Here is an 18,842-nt window from a genome sequence, read left to right on the forward strand (position 1 = left end):
CGCCTGACTCTGCCTCCCGAGTGCTGGGATTAAAGGCGTGCGCCACCTCCGCCCGTCTACCAGAAGTATTTCTGTGTTAGACGCTTGGAGTCTGACTGACTTTGGTGTTAGCAGCACTGGCTGTTCGATCCCCAGGGGCTCCACTGGCTCCTTAGCCCAAGGGCCTCTGGGTACGCACTTCATGTCTCGTCTAGAGTGCAGGCAGGTCTTGAGCGCCCTTGTGGAGTTTGTGAGCCTAGTGCTTCCACAGCCTTTGTTTATAGCGGGAAGCCACAGCCCTTCTTCCCACATGGCATGTTGAGTTAATGCCTGTGTCCCGGTCTCCCGCCGTTCCTTCCCTTGTCTCCTGACCTCTCTCTCAGTTTGGAGCTTTCTTTCTCATGGAATGGCATTCCTTCTGAACGGCTGGGTTTGCTGCCAGGCATGGGCTTGTGGGGAGTTGTCTGTACCTGTCTTCTGTCCCCATGGAAACATGACACCTGTGGGGTAAGATTAAGGTTCCATTGAGAAGAAAGTAAGCTTCCTACTAGTCCAGTCTTTCAGACTCCTCTGCAGCTGGTGAGTCTGGATACTTGTCTGCAAGTCTTGGAAGGGAAGGGCTAAGTGACCATGCTTGTTTTGTTCCTACAAGCTGAACTTCTGGCAGGGAGGTTTTATCGTCGAATTGTGATCTTCACTGGAAGTGGAATGAGCTTCACTTTTCTATCCTTTTCGCTTGTCTAGCTGAGGGAAATGTGTAGGCTAGGTATTTCTGCTTTCATCTGAACACAGTGGCTCTCTAAGTTGTAAGGATGTCTCTTTTCAGACTTAGTCCAGTATTTCGTGTCTTCTGTCGTCCTTTGTTCTTCTCTGTAATAGAGAGGGTGGCAGATGCTCGGTCTCCTGTGCACACTTCATGTCTTAGTAGCTCTTCTGCAGTGTGGTTTGTGGTCCTGGAAGAGCGGCTGCCCAGCCCTCAGAGGGGACTCCAGCCACAGCTGCCTGCTGCTCCCTTGATGACTGAAGTCTTTGGCTCCTTTAAATTCCTGCATCAGGCACTATATTGTCTTTTATTATACAGTTTCACTTCTGATATCCTTCTCATGATACCAGTTTAAAAAAATTATGTTTATTTCTCTAAAATATCAGTAGATTTTAAGTTACTTGATAATAACCTTGTTTTTCAAATGTCGTTTAGTTATGCGGTCCTTGCATCCTTGTTTTATTTATTGTTTGATTTTTAATATTTTTAAGGTATAATTTTCTGTCCCTTTTACCTGCTTTTCCATTTATTTGCTTTTACCATTTTGATGCTGTCCACTTTTCTCTATTGGGACTAGGCTGGCTCATCAATTCCTTCTTGCAGCTTTGCAGTCTTCAGAGTGGAGGTAGACATCCAATACAAACATGCACAACGATTAGTACCCTTTTCTGCAGGAAATCAGAACAGTTGACGTTCAGACATAAACATGAGGGTTGTGACAGGTGCTTATGTGTGCGCTGGAGGTGGGTGCAAAGCCTGCTGGCTGCTGGGCAGGTTTCTGTGACTCGTGTTTTCAGAGAACATGAACGACTGACTGGGCATGGTACCAGAACAGCACGATGTGAAGCTTAGTGTAAGGGTTCTCTATAACACGGCTCTAGGAGGAAATCACCACGGCACTTGTGCATTGTAAGAATTAGCATGCCTTTTATTTTTAGAGCAAAAATGGGCAAGTTATTTAAGAAATTCAGCTAAGGTGGTTTTAACTGTAAAGTTAGGTAATCACACGCCAAGCAGTGCTTTCCAGTCCTTGTATGTTGTCATGAGACTGCACAGGGCCTGGTCACTGGTGTCCTTGATAAGTCTGTCAAGCGCTGCTTTGTATCCAGGTGGAGACCCAGAGAAGAACCTGCCGCATTGCACACCGTGACCGTGTCAGGTTTGATCGTGTCTGCAGACCTACACCTTCATTCTGAGATCCTCCCATGCTTCTGCTCTGAGGCTCCACCTCAAACCTGGCTACTTCTCACATGCCAGCTTTGTGACTGAGCTCTGTAGACTTACACACAGCTCCTGCATTTGGCATTGGTGTGAACATAAGATACACATGCAAGTTAGGTGTCTCAGCATCTCTTACACACTCCCTCCTGCCCAGGGGTGCTCTCTGTGTCTGTTGAGGGCTTCTTCATCCTTGGCTGATGCAAGCAGCTGTAGGATAATGCTTCTATGTCACCAGAACAGTTAACTTATGTTTGCTTTCAGAGGTTCTGTGTGTGTGTGTGCACATGAGTGTCTGTATGAAATTAGATGGTCAGGAAGAAGTAGCAAAGAATTCAGTTGGATAATACAAGTAGATTTTTTTCTACTTCCTCCCTCCCCCAACAGACCTAAGAGTTCTTAGAGTTATTCTCACCTCTGTGGGAACGAAGCTGGAAGCCTGCCGATAGTCTTCCAGTCTGGGCCACCTCGGAGCTGGTGCATGGTGGTCCTTTCTTGGAGAACCACTGGGGTCTCGATTTCACAGCCTCCTGGGAAGGGCTTTGCCTGATGTTATGATGAGTGTTCTGAATTTTCAATTCAGATGTCTTAATTTTTTTGGTAAGAAGGAGAAACTTTGTACAGCTTCATTTTTAAATGGCAGCCAGTTGCTTTTGGATGGTGCCATTGAAATATATCACATTTTAATTTTTCCCTGTTGTCATCGTCATTTTGACACTTAGAAGTCTTAAGGAAACGTTTAGTGATATTCTAGTTAAAATGTCAGTCCCAATTTCTTTTCTAAATCTTGGCTATTATAGAGTTGGCAAAGTAGTTTAGATTTGAAATATGTTAATACAATTTTAGTTCTGAGATAAGGTATTTTCTCCACAGATAGCTCGCTTCAGCTAGAGCACAGTGCCAAGAAGTGGTTCCTTTACTTTGTCATAATGGAAGCCTGTTGGATAGCTAATGTATGAAAGTGCTCAGAAAGCCTGCACTATAGTCTCCTGATTTATATGGTTGATTCACATTATAAATTTAATAAATTATTGCTTGAAGGAAACTTGAAAATTAAAGTTGATATGATGTAGGTTGAAACTGAATAAATCAAAAATCTTATACTGTTGGTAATAAGCCAGGAGTGGTCTTGGGAAAGCGTCCTTTAAGCCCAAGTTTTATTAATGAGTCATTCTGAAAGTTAACCAAAATTCTTTTTCTTTAATTTCACTTTCTTCATTTTTTTTTTTTACACTTATTCTGTGACTTGCTCAGTCATTGGCTTAAAACATTTGCTCATGTTTCTGACTCCTGTTGCTACTGAGAAGGCGGCCGCAGGTATGAGAGTTTCTTTCTTAGCACATCAGTCAGGGTCTTGACATTCACACTTGAGTATATGGACCTGATCCTGTGTCAGGGTGTGGTGACATGTGAAAACCTTGAACACTGCTCTTCTGAGGCCGAGATGTAACAAGGATGTCAAACTGTTTAGGTTCTTTCTGATCCTAGTGTTGCCCATTTGTGGCTTACATGCCCTCTGTGGCTAGGTACTGCTTGATTGCAGATGAGCAGAGTCCTGTAAACACATTACCTGGAGACTTGTGAGCTGAGAGAACTGTCTATGTAATCAAGATTTTTATTGACACTTCAAGGACCAAAATGAACTTCTGTAGTAATTGAGGGTTTCCTCAATGAAGAAAAAGTATATGTCCTGATTTTCAGTGTTTGGAGCAGATGTCTCTGCGGTGGAGAAGAGCACCCTGTCATGCTGCAGCTCAGGGCTTCGCTAGTTCTAATGAGCTCTGCACCTTAACTCCAGCCGTGCAGAGGTTCTGTCCAAAATACTTTGCCAGATTAGTTTAGAAATGTTTGCTTTCATAGTTGAAGTTGTCATTCCTTTAAAATCAGTAAAAAATACCAGACATTAAGTAAATACTACTTTATATCAACCAGCCAGACAAAACTCACTATTTAAAAAGCCAACAAAATTATAAGCTATTTCTTATCATATTGATTAAACAACATGAAACTCATTATGGGCTGTTATGTCTTGTGTAAAATATCTTTTTGTAAATGTTTGCCTCTTTACAAATAGTTCAATTGGTTAATACCCATTGAAATGGGGAGTAGATACTACCTAGGAAAGTTGGAGAACACCGTTATTTAGCTCCAGTCTCTTTTGACTTTACAAGCGTTGTAGGCTTCTTTGGTCTGAGAAACATAGGAATTGGTGTTAGAAAGAAAAGGGCACAGTGTTTTCTTGCGCTGGAGATCCAGATACATTCCTGATGGTTTTGATAACTAGGTAGAACCATGATAGGTGAGGGAAAGGAATGAGATTCTACCATTAATTGGTTAAGTCAGGTGTTGGAATTTTATTAAACCTCAGAAATGTCTTGTAGCCCCTTGGTAGTGATACATTTAGCATGGTCGCTGGCCTTTGCTTAATAAAGATGAAAATTAGTTTAAACATTTGCCTTAAACTTCTGCAAAGACTGAACTATATTTTTGATTGTGTATAATTAATCACTTATGGAAGTCGAGCTTAAGAAAAAGATTATTATTATTATTATTATTTTTGGTTTTTTGAGACAGGGTTTCTCTGTGTGAATCTCTCTATGTAGACCAGGTTGTCCTTGAACTCACAGAGATCCGCCTGGCTCTGCCTCCCAAGTGCTGGGATTAAAGGCGTGCGCCACCGCTGCCTAGCCAAGAGAAATATTATTGTGAGAACATGTAAAATATTTCTAAGGAGTTGAATTTTAATCTTTTAATAATTTATAAATTTAAATATCAAAGTTACATTGTGTTGTAGGAAAAATTAGATTTACTCTGGTGTTGAAGGCTCAGTGAAAATAATTCAATAATTTTAATTGACTCTTGTATTCTAAGGAACCCAGTGACAATGGACCTCTTTTCACTGAATTAAAGTTCTACCAGCGGGCTGCTAAACCAGAACAAAGTAAGAAACAATAAACATGTTTAAAATTGTTTTGTTAAAGGTTTAAACATTTAAAAATAAGCAGTTTACCTGGCTTTATTTCACATAAGCTAAGGTTAAAGTGTCACATCACGTATCGCTCTGTTTTCATTTGCTTTATACACAAATCCCATTCAAATGATACTTGCATGAAGTCATTCTGAAGTATTGATGTATTTGCTCTATGGTTTGTTGGCATGTGAAGTAATCAATGGTGTGCAACCTAGGAAATATATGAATTACCCTAATTGACAAGTGTGAGTACATGGTCTCTAACTCTTTTGAGCATTTTGCTAAAGCCTGAAGCCCATGAGCTGGGCAGGCATTGCGGTTGCTGAGACTCAGTACAGAGAACAGCCTGTTTCATCTGAGGCCCCATTCCTGCTGTAAGGGAGCAGGTGCACACCTCGTGTCTCCTGCATCTTGATTTGCAGGAAGAGATGGAAATACTGAAGGAGACAGCCTCGTGTTTCTAGAGATGGGGCTGGGAGTCAGTCTTGCTGAGGAATCAAGCAAGCTAGATCGTTAGGTGACTACAGAGGTGGTGCTGTTGCTTGCACTTCCGAAGTGGTTCACAGGAGCACAGTTTCCAGACAAGGGAAAGGCAGGGCACTATTTTTGCAGGTTGGTAAAATTTTTTATTAAACTTTGTGTTACACTGTGCTCTTTTCCTCCTGTTATGAGTAGAGGTGGTTTTGTTGCACATAGAAGTATGCTCTGCTCTTAGTAATTTGTTTTGAAATAACCGTTTACATACAGCAGTTGAAATCACAGACCTCTCTTTCAACTTCTAGTTCAGAAATGGATTCATACACACAAATTGAAGTACCTTGGTGTTCCTAAGTATTGGGGATCTGGTCTACATAATAAAAGTGGAAAAAGGTAAGCTCTACATTTTGAGTATTTCCTGTTGAGTTGGTTCAGTTGGGAGTTATTTGCTGAGCACCCACAGTAACTGTAGGTGTGCATCTGGACTGTGGGGCAGCAAAGGTGGGGGGCAAGATCTTAGCTCTGGGGGTGCCAGTCTAACCTGGACTTGTATGGAGCAATGTCAGGTGGCTAGAACCCCATTGACAGGAACAAAGCCCAAAGAGTGCACTCGGCCTCTCCCAGGATCCTGTTTGATATCTCATATTGAATGCCTAATCATCCATGGAGACTAGAGTCTTGTTCTTTATGAGGGCTTTAGTCTAGCTGGTTAGAGGTGACAAACTTCAGTGACAACATTTGTGAAACCTGGGAGAAAAGCTAGGTGCTAACTCGTGTAACCTTTCCTCTCAGATGGCTTAGGAGTTGGAGTTGGAGAAAGCCCCTAACGCCTTTGTGCAGTCTGCTCCTTTCAAAGCTTGTAGGAGACCGTGAAGGCCAGGCCTGGTTAGAAAGAAACTGGAGGCCCACTAGTTAGAGTGATTGCAGTGAGTGGAGAACCCCTGTGACTCCACTGTTCACGAAGCCACCAAAGGCCTGCTTCCATACTTTGCACTTTTTTGAACTAGGGTCTTGCTTTCTAGACTTAGTGTTACCCCATGGCAGAGCCCACTGGTGGTGAGCTTTCAGTCCTCTGGCCTGGTCCTCCTGAGTGCTGGCGTTGTGGGTGGGTACATTGTGCTTGTCTTGCACAGTTACCCTCATTGTGGCTTTGCTCTCTGTTATGTTCCTGTGGTGCTAGTGGGAAGGCTGCTCCATTTTCAGATCTCACATGCAGACACAGTAGCAGTGTCAGAAATTCCTGCCAGTGTCTTGTGAATTTCCCTGTCCTACCAAGGACCCTTTCTTGGAGTCCTGTGAGACTTCCTTGTACATTTTCTTGGTCACGGTTTTATAATTCTTACGCGTAAACCTGCCACTGGCAAGAGTCAAGTAGTCAGTCACACAGGTCACACAAGTTTCTTGGTGAAAGACACTGTTACATGGAAGGGGAGGGAATGCCCAAACCAGATTGGTGCTGTGTTAGCAAAGACTTGAGAATGGGGTAGCCACTGTGTAAGCCTGCCAGCTTTATTTGCTAGAGAACCACGCATCTCTCGGGAGTCGGGGCTCCCTTTTGTTACATGAGGTTTTACTGGGAACAGTGTGCTGTGGGGTGGCCAGAGAGGTAGTGGGTAGAAGGCCAGCTGTGTTCAAAGGGTGTCTGGCGGGGGCTGCAGAGGAGTCAAGTGGGTGACTGCAGTTTATTGTTAGTGATGACCATTCCTTCCTGAAACTGAGGTGGCTAGACCTTCCTCAGTGGATGAAGTGTTGACTGTTAGGTTGAAGCAGTAAACATAATCCCGTAAGTCTTTTAGAAGTGAAGAAACAGAAAATAGGATTCTTCTTCCAGCCTTTCCCCCTGCCAGACATCCTTACTTTTCCTTTAACTTGTTTGGAAGTGATAGGAGTGATGAGGACAGTCTGAGGATTGTAAAATACTTCCATTACCATTTCAGAATGGTTTGTTCTGATTGATACTGTCTTATTACTTGAAGCATTTAACCAAGTCCCTGAAAAAGAAAGCATCAGAGGCCTTACCTGACATGTTCAGAAGTAGCCTTCTCTGCTTCTGAGTAATACTCAGTCCTAGAGCGCTCTCAGGAGAACGTCCATGCTAACAGTTTGTGTCATTTGTTTATAATTGGGGAATGGTGAGGGGACTTTCAGGGCCATTCAGAGTTAGTGACAGGGTAATTTGTGTGTAAAAACAAAGACCTGATTAATCTGTTTTAGTAGAGGACCCTGTGTTGAATCAGACAGTGTTTACCCTTTTCTAGACTCTGCTGGCTAGTTTTACGTCAGCTTAACACAAGCTAGAGTTATCTGAAAGAAGGAAACCTCGATTGAGAAAATGCCTCCATAAGATTGGACTATGGGCTAGCATGTAGAGCAGTTGCTTCTTTAGTGATTGATGGGGGAGGCCCAGCCCATTGTGGGTGGTGCCATCCTTGGGATGGTGGTCCTGGGTTCTGTAAGTAAGCAGGTTGAGCAAGCCATGTGGAGCAAGCCAGTAAGCAGCACCCCTCCATGGCCTCTGCATCAGCTCCTGCCTCCAGGTGCCTGCCCTGTTTGAGTTCCTGTCCTGGTTTCCTTTGATGACGAACAGTGATATGGAAGGGTAAGTCATGGTGTTTCATCACAGAAGTAGTGACCCTAAGACATAGACTGTTGTTGACAAAGGTTACACTTTGTTGTTCAGAGTATTGTAGTGATCACACAGGCTAATCTTTGGGAAAGGCAGATGTTTATATCCTGCTCTCCTCTCTCAGCTTTGCAAAACTTGTCATACCCAGGATATTGGGAAGTCACATGACCGTTCTCTATTATGTTAGAGATCAGGGTAGCAGGAATCTTGTCACAAATGGATATATTTTGCCCCTACTTGATAGTATAGCTTTGACATATACTTTACCTCCTAAAATATTACTATCTTATTAAAAGATATATAGACAGAGTCTCTAATTCTCTTCTGATTCAGAAATGGATAGGACCCTATATATATTGTTAAAAAGTGTTCTTTTTTTTTTTTAAATTTTATTTTTATTTTATGTGCATTGGTGTTTTGCTATGGGTGTTGGGTCCCCTGGAACTGGAGTTACAGACAGTTGTGAGCTGCCATGTGGGTGCAGGACCCTATATTTTATATTATTACACTGTCTTTTAGTATTAGTTGGCTGTTCCTTCCCTTGTAATTCACTGTATTTTATTGTCATAAAAACCTACATTATGTAAGCATGACTTTTGTGTTGTAGAGTGTTTATTATTTCAGTGTGTGGAGGAGAGTGGTTTAAACCATAGGCCCACCTCATTTGAGGGGAGGTTATGAACAGTTTTCTTCTGTAAAACAGGATGATAGAGCATCTGCCTGGCGAGTGCCATGTGCATCGGCTGACTTGTGTGGCTGTGAGCTCATCCCGGGGAGGAGTTTTGTCTTGTTTATCTGTTTGAATGATTTCAGTAGACACAGTAGATTTCGGACAACTGTTGAAGGTGAGAGTGACTTGTAGAGGAGTGGAGCATGTCATTACAGGTCTCTAGTGCGTCTCAGTGTGCACTTTAAGAGTTTGAATCCCTAGGGAGGATGCAGCCCACCTCCTCATTTTACCTCTCCAGAAATGATGGCCTAAGGAAGTAATAGCACTTGGGCAAGGTGACATGGCAGGTTGATGGTGAAACCAAAATTCCTCATTCCTGCTGCATATTTCTTCTCCAAATCTTGACCACCGAGGATTTAGTACATTATTGCTGTATACCGTTGGGACAGTTTTACTGAATGTAGCTTTTAAGCCATCTCTTGACAGCCTAGATTTAACAGAACATTTATTGTTGAAATGCACCTTAAAGATGGAGACACAGTCACAGAAGGTTGCTCCTGTCTATAAACAGTATTTAACTTCAAGAGAAGAATCAGTGCCCCCACTCAAAGCCAAGTGGATGTGTTTCACTGTAGATGTGTCTGCTCGAGTCTGTGTGAGCGTTGTCTTAAGTTGAATGTTGTCTCCTGTAAACCTAGCTTAGACCAGGAAGAGGCCCTGGAGACAGGACAGTACAGCATTCTGGAATCCTTAAGATTTCTCTCTAGTTGGGAGAAATTCTTCATGGTGTATGTTCATACCCCTTTCCTCCTCTTTTATAACCCTGCCTTATTAAGCATTAACTTGACATAATCTGAAGGGAGAATGTTCATTGCAAGTCCATGTTCTAGTTATTTCCCTCACTGACTTTTCTTGTTTGTCTTCAGTTACAGGTTTATGATAATGGACCGCTTTGGGAGTGACCTTCAGAAAATATATGAAGCAAATGCCAAAAGGTTTTCTCGGAAAACTGTCTTGCAGCTAAGCTTAAGAATTGTATGTGAGCTATGCTCCTTATTGTGAATACAGTAAGGGCTGGTTTCTGTCGCAGCTCAGTCCTCTGCTGGCCGTGTTAGGTACTGCATTAATTTACTGTGTGTATTCTCCATAGCTGGATATCCTGGAATACATCCACGAGCATGAGTATGTGCACGGGGACATCAAGGCTTCCAACCTTCTTCTGAGCTACAAGAACCCTGACCAGGTCCTTAGAACTTCAGTTTTTACTGTGGTAAAACATGCTGTGTGAGCAAGTAGGGTCCTCTGGACTGAACCCGCCCCCAGCTCTGCTTTTTCGGAAGTGGATGCACTGACAGTACTGTTTCTTCACATACCTTTATATAGTTGCCATTCTGCATCTTGTTGCAGTTTGCTGGCACTTTATCAAGTTGGCTGGTTTGCCCTAAATCATATTCAGAAGAAGTGCTTGATACAAAATGAATTTCAAATAGCTAGTTGGGGGTGGAAGCTTAAAATTACATAGTGCACCAGTGGATTAGATTTGCCTGTCTGCTCTGTCACCTTTTTAATTTCCTTTGTTCAAGAACTCCATCAGATGTAAGAAGCGCCTCTGGCTTGGAAAGTTTGGTCTTGATGTGGATTATTGAAGTCATTTGTGTACAGCCTGCCAGAGCAGTCTGGATTTGCCCATCCTTAGTGCTTGCCGGGCAGATGTGTGGTTTCAGTCTGCTTCATTCCCTCTGTAGCTGTATGTTTAAGAGGTGAATGCTCTGGTGTACACCCATGCTGGGGTCAGTGACAATCCAGGATGCTTGTAGCCATTTCCGTGATTTGTGCCAAGACGGTGCAGTTGACACTGCTAAAGTGGCACTTCTTGGTCTTGTGTAGAAGGAAGTTTTGAGTGCTTGTTTGGGGCGATGGTCTGTCCACATTCTGTGCACTGGGCTCGTTCTCCTAGACCTACCTGTCTGCAGCCACCTTCTTTTGGCTGCCTCCTTTTTACACAAACCAGTGTGTTTGCCTCCCCTCTGTAAGCTATGGAGAGCATGAGGGGTCTGTGTAGTGCCCCGAGAGAAAGAAGGCTGCTGTGCAGGAGTGCTCTGTGAGGCACCCCAGGGTTCAGCTCACTTCGCCCCAGCCATCTCAGCTGAGCTGTTTCCTTGAACACAGCAGGAACCTGAACAGTAGAGGTCCCTTTAGCTGGAGTAGGAGGGACTTGCATAGTACTACTCAACATTTGACTCCCGTTAGTTTGCACTTGACCAACACGAGCAGCTTTTCACACGGCAGCCATGTGCAGCTCGCCTACCTTTCAGACGTGCGTGGATGGGGTCACTCCCAGTACTAAGTCCATCTCTGTGCTCACATGCATATGGGCACATGCATTTGTGACAGAGTCAGGTCTAATGTGTAGGTATCAGATGGAAGCCACATGTGCTAATGTCGTATGCCAGTCAGAGCAATAGACTATGCCATGGAATTCCGCTATCGGTATTCCAAATCAGCTTTAATCTGGAAGGCTTGACTCTTTGTATTTAAGGTGTAGGTAAAGGCCTCATCTAAGAGTTTTGAATATTGTTACAGCCTCTGGACCATTTTTATGAAGTAACTAGGCCTACAAATAAAGAATCAGGAGTAGAAGACAACTGTTGTATTGTGTGCTAACACTGTTCATCCCGCTTTTCTTTGTGGAAAGAGTCTTGAAAGTTTATTCTGTGTGATAGTTTGTTCTAGGTTCTGTAAGAAAAACTTGACATCTGTAAGCCTTGCCCATGGAGACATGATTAGTTAGAAGTTTAGCACATACTTTTCTAAGAAAGTATGCAAGGTGAAATAATATTGAAAGGACTGCAGCTTCATGGTCATTTAACATTTATTAAAAGTAAAAATTCTTGGGTGAGGGTTGGATAGCTCAGTGGTAGAGGGAGGTCCTGAGTTAGACTCAATACTGCAAACAAAATAAGATTTCTTAAAAGTAAGAATTACTCAGTGGCAGAGCTCAGGGTTAGCGTTTATGAAGCCTCAGGTGCAGTTGCCAGCATTCCAGAGGAGGGCTGGTGGTGGTTCAGTCCTCTACAGTGTTCATTTTAAATTTGACTTGTTTCGAGAGCTGCTGTTTGTCCTTGTAGGTGAATCTACCCCCAAGTGATTGTATTTTATTTCTGTACTTTTGAGTAATACATGTGGGTTGATTGTTGTCTTTAATTTGGTGCTTGGAAATTTATAGGTGTACTTGGTAGACTATGGACTTGCTTATCGGTACTGCCCAGATGGAGTTCATAAAGAGTATAAAGAAGATCCCAAAAGATGCCACGATGGCACACTAGAGTTCACCAGCATCGATGCACACAATGGCGTGGGTATGTCCTGTTGTGTCTATAGTAGCTTATTGTGTCTACAGGGACCTGGTGTGTCCATGGTGGCATGTGCTGATGTTTCCGTCTGAATTTCTGCCCTTAATTATGCTAAGTAAATAAGTAGACTGATAAAGAATACTGGAAGAAGCAGAGTGGGGTGAGAAGGGGGCAAATCTTTGGCTCCTGTAGTTGAGTAAGACCCTTGTGCATGCCCCTGCCCTTCAAGGATAGTTGGACTTTTGGGTTCCCACAGCTCAGCTCTGTGCAGCTTTGTTTTCTATGTCCTGGTTCTTGTAGAACACACCTTCACAGCGTCCTAGTTTCTTCTTGGCTAGCTTATGTTTTGTGTAAGCTAGCTTGGTCCATTCTTTGTGCTCTTTGCTGTGGTGGACCTGACAGTGTGGAGGGGAGTGTCAACATTTTAGTATCTTCAAGTCTCCCAAAGATAGCAGTGAATGGGAGGCGTTTTATTTCCTAGACCAGTAGTGGCAGTTTGAAACCCTAACATTTCTCAGTTTGGGTTTTAATGATTTCTTAGTTGGAGATAAAGATTTCTTTTATATAGCCCAGTGTTCAGTGATTTCATTACATGCAGACAAATGTTTCTGCCGCAAGGTAGACTTGAGTGGACTGCTCTCTTTCTGGAAAGCTGTTGTACTGTGCTTGATCTTCTCTTGTGTTTGTAGCCCCATCACGACGTGGCGATCTGGAAATACTTGGTTATTGCATGATCCAGTGGCTCAGTGGCTGTCTTCCTTGGGAGGATAACTTGAAAGATCCTAACTATGTTAGAGATTCTAAAATTAGGTAAGAGACAACTTACATTATTTTGGGTTGGTTGGTGATAGGGCAAAGGATTTTAGTCAGAATTTCTTGACAGGATCTATGGCGTTTTTGTTTTCTAGATTTTTTTGTTTTTGTTTTTGCTTTTTTCGAGACAGGGTTTCTCTGTGTAGCTTTGGCACCTTTCCTGGAACTCACTCTGTAGCCCAGACTGGCCTTGAACTCACAGAGATCCGCCTGCCTCTGCCTCTCGAGTGCTGGGATTAAAGGCGTGCACCACCGCTGCCCGGCTTATTTGATTTTATAGGCAGTGCTTTTTTCTGAGCAGCCTCCTACCTCAGCCTCCTGAGTGTTGCTGTTGTAGGCTTGTCGCAGTCACCGCACCTGGCTCAGTGACGTTTAAGTTAGAGACGAAGGTTAGACAGAAGGCTCTTTGAACTTGGCTGTTTCCTTAGAAGCCCTGCCTGCTGTCTGTCCTCTTAGGAGCTGAGCTTGGGAACTGCACTTGTAACCAAGGACTCCTTCCTTCCTCCACAGATACAGGGACAATGTTGCAGCTTTGATGGAGAAGTGCTTTCCTGAGAAAAACAAGCCAGGTAGGGAAGGCTTCCATAGACCATCATAGAGCTTTTGTTTTTCTGGGAAGAACAAGCCCACAACTTGTGAGCCTGCGAATTTTAGGGTTTACCATTGTTGGAGGTACACCCATTTCCCAAAAGCAGTCTCTGCACAGTGAGCTGGTCGGTGAGCCTTGGAGCCTCACACAGTTGCCCTTTGCTTTCAGCAGGGAGACATGTTTTGTTTTCTTAGCCGGTGTTTCTGGAGGTTTATTAGGTGCCAGAGACTGCTGTTGGTGTGGGCTGCACCTTACCCCGCCCTTAGAATGCTGGCCCTCAACGCTGGGAGCTGTGGATGAGTACATAACTGTGATTTTTGTTAGCACACTGTGATGTTAGTCCTCTGGAGAAGAAGAAAACAGGAAGTGGAATTGGGAATGTAGAGATGGCACAGAGAGCAGGGAAGAGTTTACATTTGGAGCAGGGTGGCCAAGGACAGCCTTGTAGAGGGGGCACTGTAGCATTTGTAGGGGAGGTGAAGAAGTAGCTGTGTGGAGGGTGGGAGACTGTGCTAGAGGGTGGGAGAATTGTGTCCCTTTTGGTCATCATGAGGTCATGGGTGTTTACTTTGATCAAGAGTCTACAGCTTGAAATAGAAAGGATACCAATGACCTTATTTTCTAGAACAGTGGTTCTCACCCTTCCTAATGCTGTGACCCTTTGATACAGTTCCTCACGTTGTGATGACCCTCAACCATAAAGTTATTTTCGTTGCTACTCCATAACTCTAATTTTGCTACTGAAATGAATTGTAATATAAATAGGTGATCCCTATGAAAGGGTTGTTTGACACTCCCCAGGGGTCATGACCCACAGGTTGAGAACCACTCCTCTAGAGCCACGAACTGCCTCTAGTTCCTGGTTGAGGGAAGACCGCTGAGGGTAGGATTGGGGAGTACCTGGCAGTGTGCTGTTCTGTTATCATCCATTTCTGTCCCCAGTCCTGGGCTGAGTTCACTAAGACTTCTGGTGTGTGTATGTCTGTGGTGCTCTGTGACATCTACATTCCATTATTTATGTGTTTTACTGCATTTCTAGATCTTGTCCACTGCACATGGCTGATTTCCCATCCAGACTGCCTGCAGTTCAGTTCGACTGTATGTGTCACATTCAGTTGACCTAGCAGCCCATCTTCAAGACTTGCTTTATCTTTTGGTGTTTTCTTTGTCAGAACTCTGTGGACTCTGTTCTTCAAATTGTTCTTTTTGTCTACTCCTGATCCGTACTGTCTCTGACATTGCAACTTTTTCTTCGATCTTGCTGGCTGGCAGTATCTGGTGGTTTGAGTACTCAAGTTTTTTTTTTTTAAACCTGACTTCTTTTTTTTTTTTAAATTAAAGAATTTTTTTCAACGGGCGTAGTGGCACACACTTTTAATCCCAGCACTTGGGAGGCAGGGGCAGGCGGATCTCTGAGTTCGAGGCCAGCCTGGTCTAAAATGAGTGAGTTCCAGGACAGCTAGGGATACAAAGAGAAACCCTGTCTTGAAAAAAGGAAAAAAAAAAAACAAATGTGTGTGTTTGCGTTTTCCTGTCTAAATACCACATGCATGCCTAGTGCCTGCAGAAGCCAGTAGAGGGCATCAGATCTCCTGGAACTGGAGTTAGAGATGGTTGTGAGTCACCATGTGGGTGTTGGGAATGGAACCCACATTCTTGGAAGAGCAGCCGGTGCTCTTAACTGCTGAGCCATCTCTCCAGCCCCTTGACAATTGGTTCTGACTGCACCTCTGTTGAAGTGTTAGCATCACTGCAGTCCCACATACACGGCCCCTCATGTTTGCTGGTCGTTGAGGTTGCACTGATTCTAGTTTGATTTGGAGACCTTTGTAATCCCGCGTCTTCGGACCCACGGTGGCAGCTCTTCATTAAATCCCTCCTGAAATTCCGGTTGTATTTTGGTCTCTGCAGAAATCTTGCTGTTATCACAGTCACATTGGGTAACTGCTGCCTTTTTCTTCTATGTTAAGTATTCCGGTTGGAACATTTGATTTCCAGGTTTTAACAGTATATAAAAATAGGGCAGATTTTTATGTCTTTTTACCCCGTGTTCTGTACCGTGTTCTATCTACCTATTAGTTTTAGCAGCTTTGCAGACTCTGCAGGAATTTTGTTGTTTCCTTTCCCTCTGCTTCCATCCCTTTGTGCCACTACTTGGTTTCTCTGTGTAGTCCTGGCTGGCCTTGAACTTGGGCCCCTCCTGTCTCAGCATCCTGAAAGCTAGGGTTACAAGTTTGCATACCAAGAACATTTTGTCCTAGACCTTGGTGCAAGCACAGTCGTGCTGTTGCTCCTGAAGACACTCTGATGCCTTTCGACACCAGCTACAGCCACTTAGCTGTTCTCTTCTGTATAGACGGTGGTAATGGTGGAGTCCACTCTTTCCTCTAAAACAAAAGTTTCCTGTTGTTTTGCCAGACACACTGATGTTTGTTTCAGGAGTTTTTAAAAATACCTTTTTATTAATTTTTGGATGCTTCGTGTCTTTATACAGTGTGTTTTGATCATACTGCCTTGGGGGTTTCGGATTCCTTTTTTTCTGGTTAAGATAGTGGAGATTTGAGACCCTGCTGTATCTCAACTGTCCAGACTAGAGCCTGGCATACAGTGGCACTTAAATAGTTAAACTAGTGGTTATGTATGCATCTGTGGATGGATACTGCTGTGGTAAAGAGCATCATGTGTTAATGTGGAATAGAGGAAAGACTGAAGAGATGTTGGCTTGAGCTTCGAGGGTAGAATTTCCAGTGACAGACCAGGGAGATTCATGGGGAAGAGTTTGGGGCTTGGTCGGGAGTAGGGGTTTGTGGTGATGGTTGCGTAATCAAGGACCTGAGGCTAAAGAAGCAGTGGACGCCCTTTGTGAGGGCCCGATCCTGCCAGGGGAGGTTTCTTCTCATGCAGGGCACTGCCTCAGTGGCCAGGAGGCCTTGGCCTCTCTGGACCTGTCTTGCTGCTTCTCGAATCTGCTCTCTGGGTTCTCTTTCTCACCTCATAGCTTGCAGCTTTCTGTTGCAGGACTGATGGCTTCTAGGGTCAGTGCAGCTCAGGACAAACTACTTTCTGAATTCCTCTTATATTTGCATTTTATGTGTGTTTGAATATGTTCTCTGTTGTCTCTTATGGTTGCAGAAATGTCTTTTACATTGTATCTCAAAGTATGTTGTTTTACTTACCTGATAATAAAAGCATACTTTGCATCGAGCTCTGATTGAGAACAAGTTTCTATTTTAATATGTTGCCCACTCGTATTGTAATTTTACATTGACCATGGACTGTTTTCTTAGGAATGAGATAGACATAATGTGTTTGTGACTAAAAGTAATAAAATGATTGTGTTATTGTTTTAGGTGAAATTGCTAAGTACATGGAAACTGTGAAATTACTGGACTACACTGAAAAACCTCTTTATCAAAATTTACGTGACATTCTTTCACAAGGACTAAAAGCTATAGGAAGTAAAGATGATGGCAAACTGGATTTTAGTGCTGTGGAGAACGGAGGTGTGAAGACAAAACCAGCCTCAAAGGTGAATCTGGGTGTGGAATGACCCTTTAGGCTTCTTTTGATTCAACTTAACAGGCACTGTAGGCAGGTGAAGCCTTAGCTCAGCAAGAAAGTATGGGTGGTTGGTGGTTAAGGATTTATTGCACGTGGAGGGCAGACCGACAGTAGAGCATGTAGAGGACTAGGAGCAGGGGTATTTGGAGTTCTCACGTCCAGGAGCAAGTCTGAATGTCTGAAAGGACCTCACTTGTGATCGGAGATCAGGTGTGGATGGGGCACCGGAGTTTGAATTTAGGAGTTCTTTTTTGCTGAGTCACCTTTAGTCTTGCTTCAGTTTCTCTTTTTTTATGGATATGGTGAAAAATTTTCTGTTTGAAAGTTGGCATATGGCTTGGCTTGGCATGTCACCATACATGAACAGGATCTTTAAAGGAGTGTTAGGTTTATCTGCACTTAAGGAACTCAGTTGTTAGCGGAGAAAAACGAAGAAGTCATGGCCAGTTTGGTGGAAGTACTGTACATGGGTAAGGAGCTGCTGATGCCTTTAGGGTTAGATTTTATAGCTATGCATTGTTAGTTATCTACTAGTTACGCTTGATAACTGTTGAGGAACTTGCTGTTTTAATGTCTGAAATCGATTAAACACTTCTTTTTGGCTTTTTGAGACAAGGTTTCTCTGTGTAACCCTGGTTGTCCTAGAACTCACCGTGTAGACCAGGCTGACCTTGAACTCAGAAATCTTCCTGCCTCTGCCTCCCAAGTGCTGGAATTAAAGGCATGAGTCACCATGCCTAGCTTCAGTGTCTGAAATTTAATGAGCATTGGAGAGAAATGGTTTAGAACAATGTTTCTCACTAGCCAAACTGTGCTTCCTCCTCCAAGTAGTTCCAAACCGTGGGAATCTGCAAAGGAAGCAGGGAGGTTGCTCAGTCCTCCCTTAGTGCAGATGCTCACTTTTCAATTAGCAAAGTCTAGAGAAAACTACTGTGGAAGCTAGCTTTAAATACTAATGCAAAGAAATCTGTGAGCAGAAAGACACATGCTGACACTCTCTTACAGCTCTATGGTTGTGAAGCTCTTTGTAGTCATATAACTGAAGTAAACACTTAGTTTAGCTGGTAACTATAAAGTCCACTAGATTTCTTCGGCTCTCATATCCAAATCATGAGAAAAAGGTATGAAAACCAAATTTTCCCCTTGAAAGCCAGAAGCTACCCATGGAGAATTTCTTCTTCATCTCTAACCGACAGAGAAGGTGGATGTTTTAAAGGTGGATGATGGATTTACTTTCTTTGGAAAGCACTGCTCTTTGGATAGTTTTTCTGTAGAGCCTGGACTCACACCGTCCATCTGCAGATGTATATCTTCCTTTCACAAGGTCTGCCTTAACTGCATCTGCTCTTCTTTGTGTCTGTATTTGTCTTCACTGCCAGGTCCAGGTTGGAAATGAGGCTTGAGTGGAGGCCCGATAGTGCCCTAGGTTACATGCGTCTTTCTGCTCACTGAGTTCTTTGCAGTAGTGTTTAAAGCTAGCTTCTCTCTAAGTTTTGCTGATTGAAAGTGATCCTCTGCAGTGAGGGGGTACCCTGTGCAACACCTTCTTCCTTTGAAGATTCCTGTGGTTTAAACCTCCTTGGTGGAGGAAGCTTGGTGTCTTAGGCAGCCGACTTCATGGCTGAGTGGGTTAATTAGCTGCAGAGAGTAACTGACCTTACAGTTTTCTTGTGTCCACATGGTTCTTAAGGCTGGAGACTTCCTGTTGCATAACTTTCATGTTGAAAGCTTCACTGAAGGCAGGAAAGAGGACGTCTGAATATTGAACTGTTGGGAACTTTGTTTCATCTGCTTGGGGACTTTCCTATACTCACTGACACAT

General features: G+C 43.5%; 1 protein-coding gene across 4 annotated transcripts in view; it reads left to right on the top strand.

Moving 5' to 3' along the window:
- Vrk1 (VRK serine/threonine kinase 1) overlaps nucleotides 1-18,842 on the top strand; it is a 75,674-nt gene that overhangs the window by 37,541 nt on the left and 19,291 nt on the right. For all 4 annotated transcript variants that reach the window (XM_052738910.1, XM_052738907.1, XM_052738906.1 and 1 more), the window contains exons 4-11: nucleotides 4,832-4,901; nucleotides 5,714-5,801; nucleotides 9,631-9,739; nucleotides 9,855-9,947; nucleotides 11,931-12,063; nucleotides 12,747-12,867; nucleotides 13,381-13,439; nucleotides 16,810-16,988. In XM_052738910.1, the coding sequence (XP_052594870.1) occupies nucleotides 4,832-4,901; nucleotides 5,714-5,801; nucleotides 9,631-9,739; nucleotides 9,855-9,947; nucleotides 11,931-12,063; nucleotides 12,747-12,867; nucleotides 13,381-13,439; nucleotides 16,810-16,988 (852 nt within the window). The remainder of the gene's footprint in view (nucleotides 1-4,831; nucleotides 4,902-5,713; nucleotides 5,802-9,630; nucleotides 9,740-9,854; nucleotides 9,948-11,930; nucleotides 12,064-12,746; nucleotides 12,868-13,380; nucleotides 13,440-16,809; nucleotides 16,989-18,842) is intronic.

Source organism: Peromyscus californicus, unplaced genomic scaffold (genome assembly GCF_007827085.1).
Source record: "Peromyscus californicus insignis strain IS unplaced genomic scaffold, ASM782708v3 Scaffold_15__1_contigs__length_86483966, whole genome shotgun sequence".
Lineage (NCBI taxonomy): Eukaryota > Metazoa > Chordata > Mammalia > Rodentia > Cricetidae > Peromyscus > Peromyscus californicus.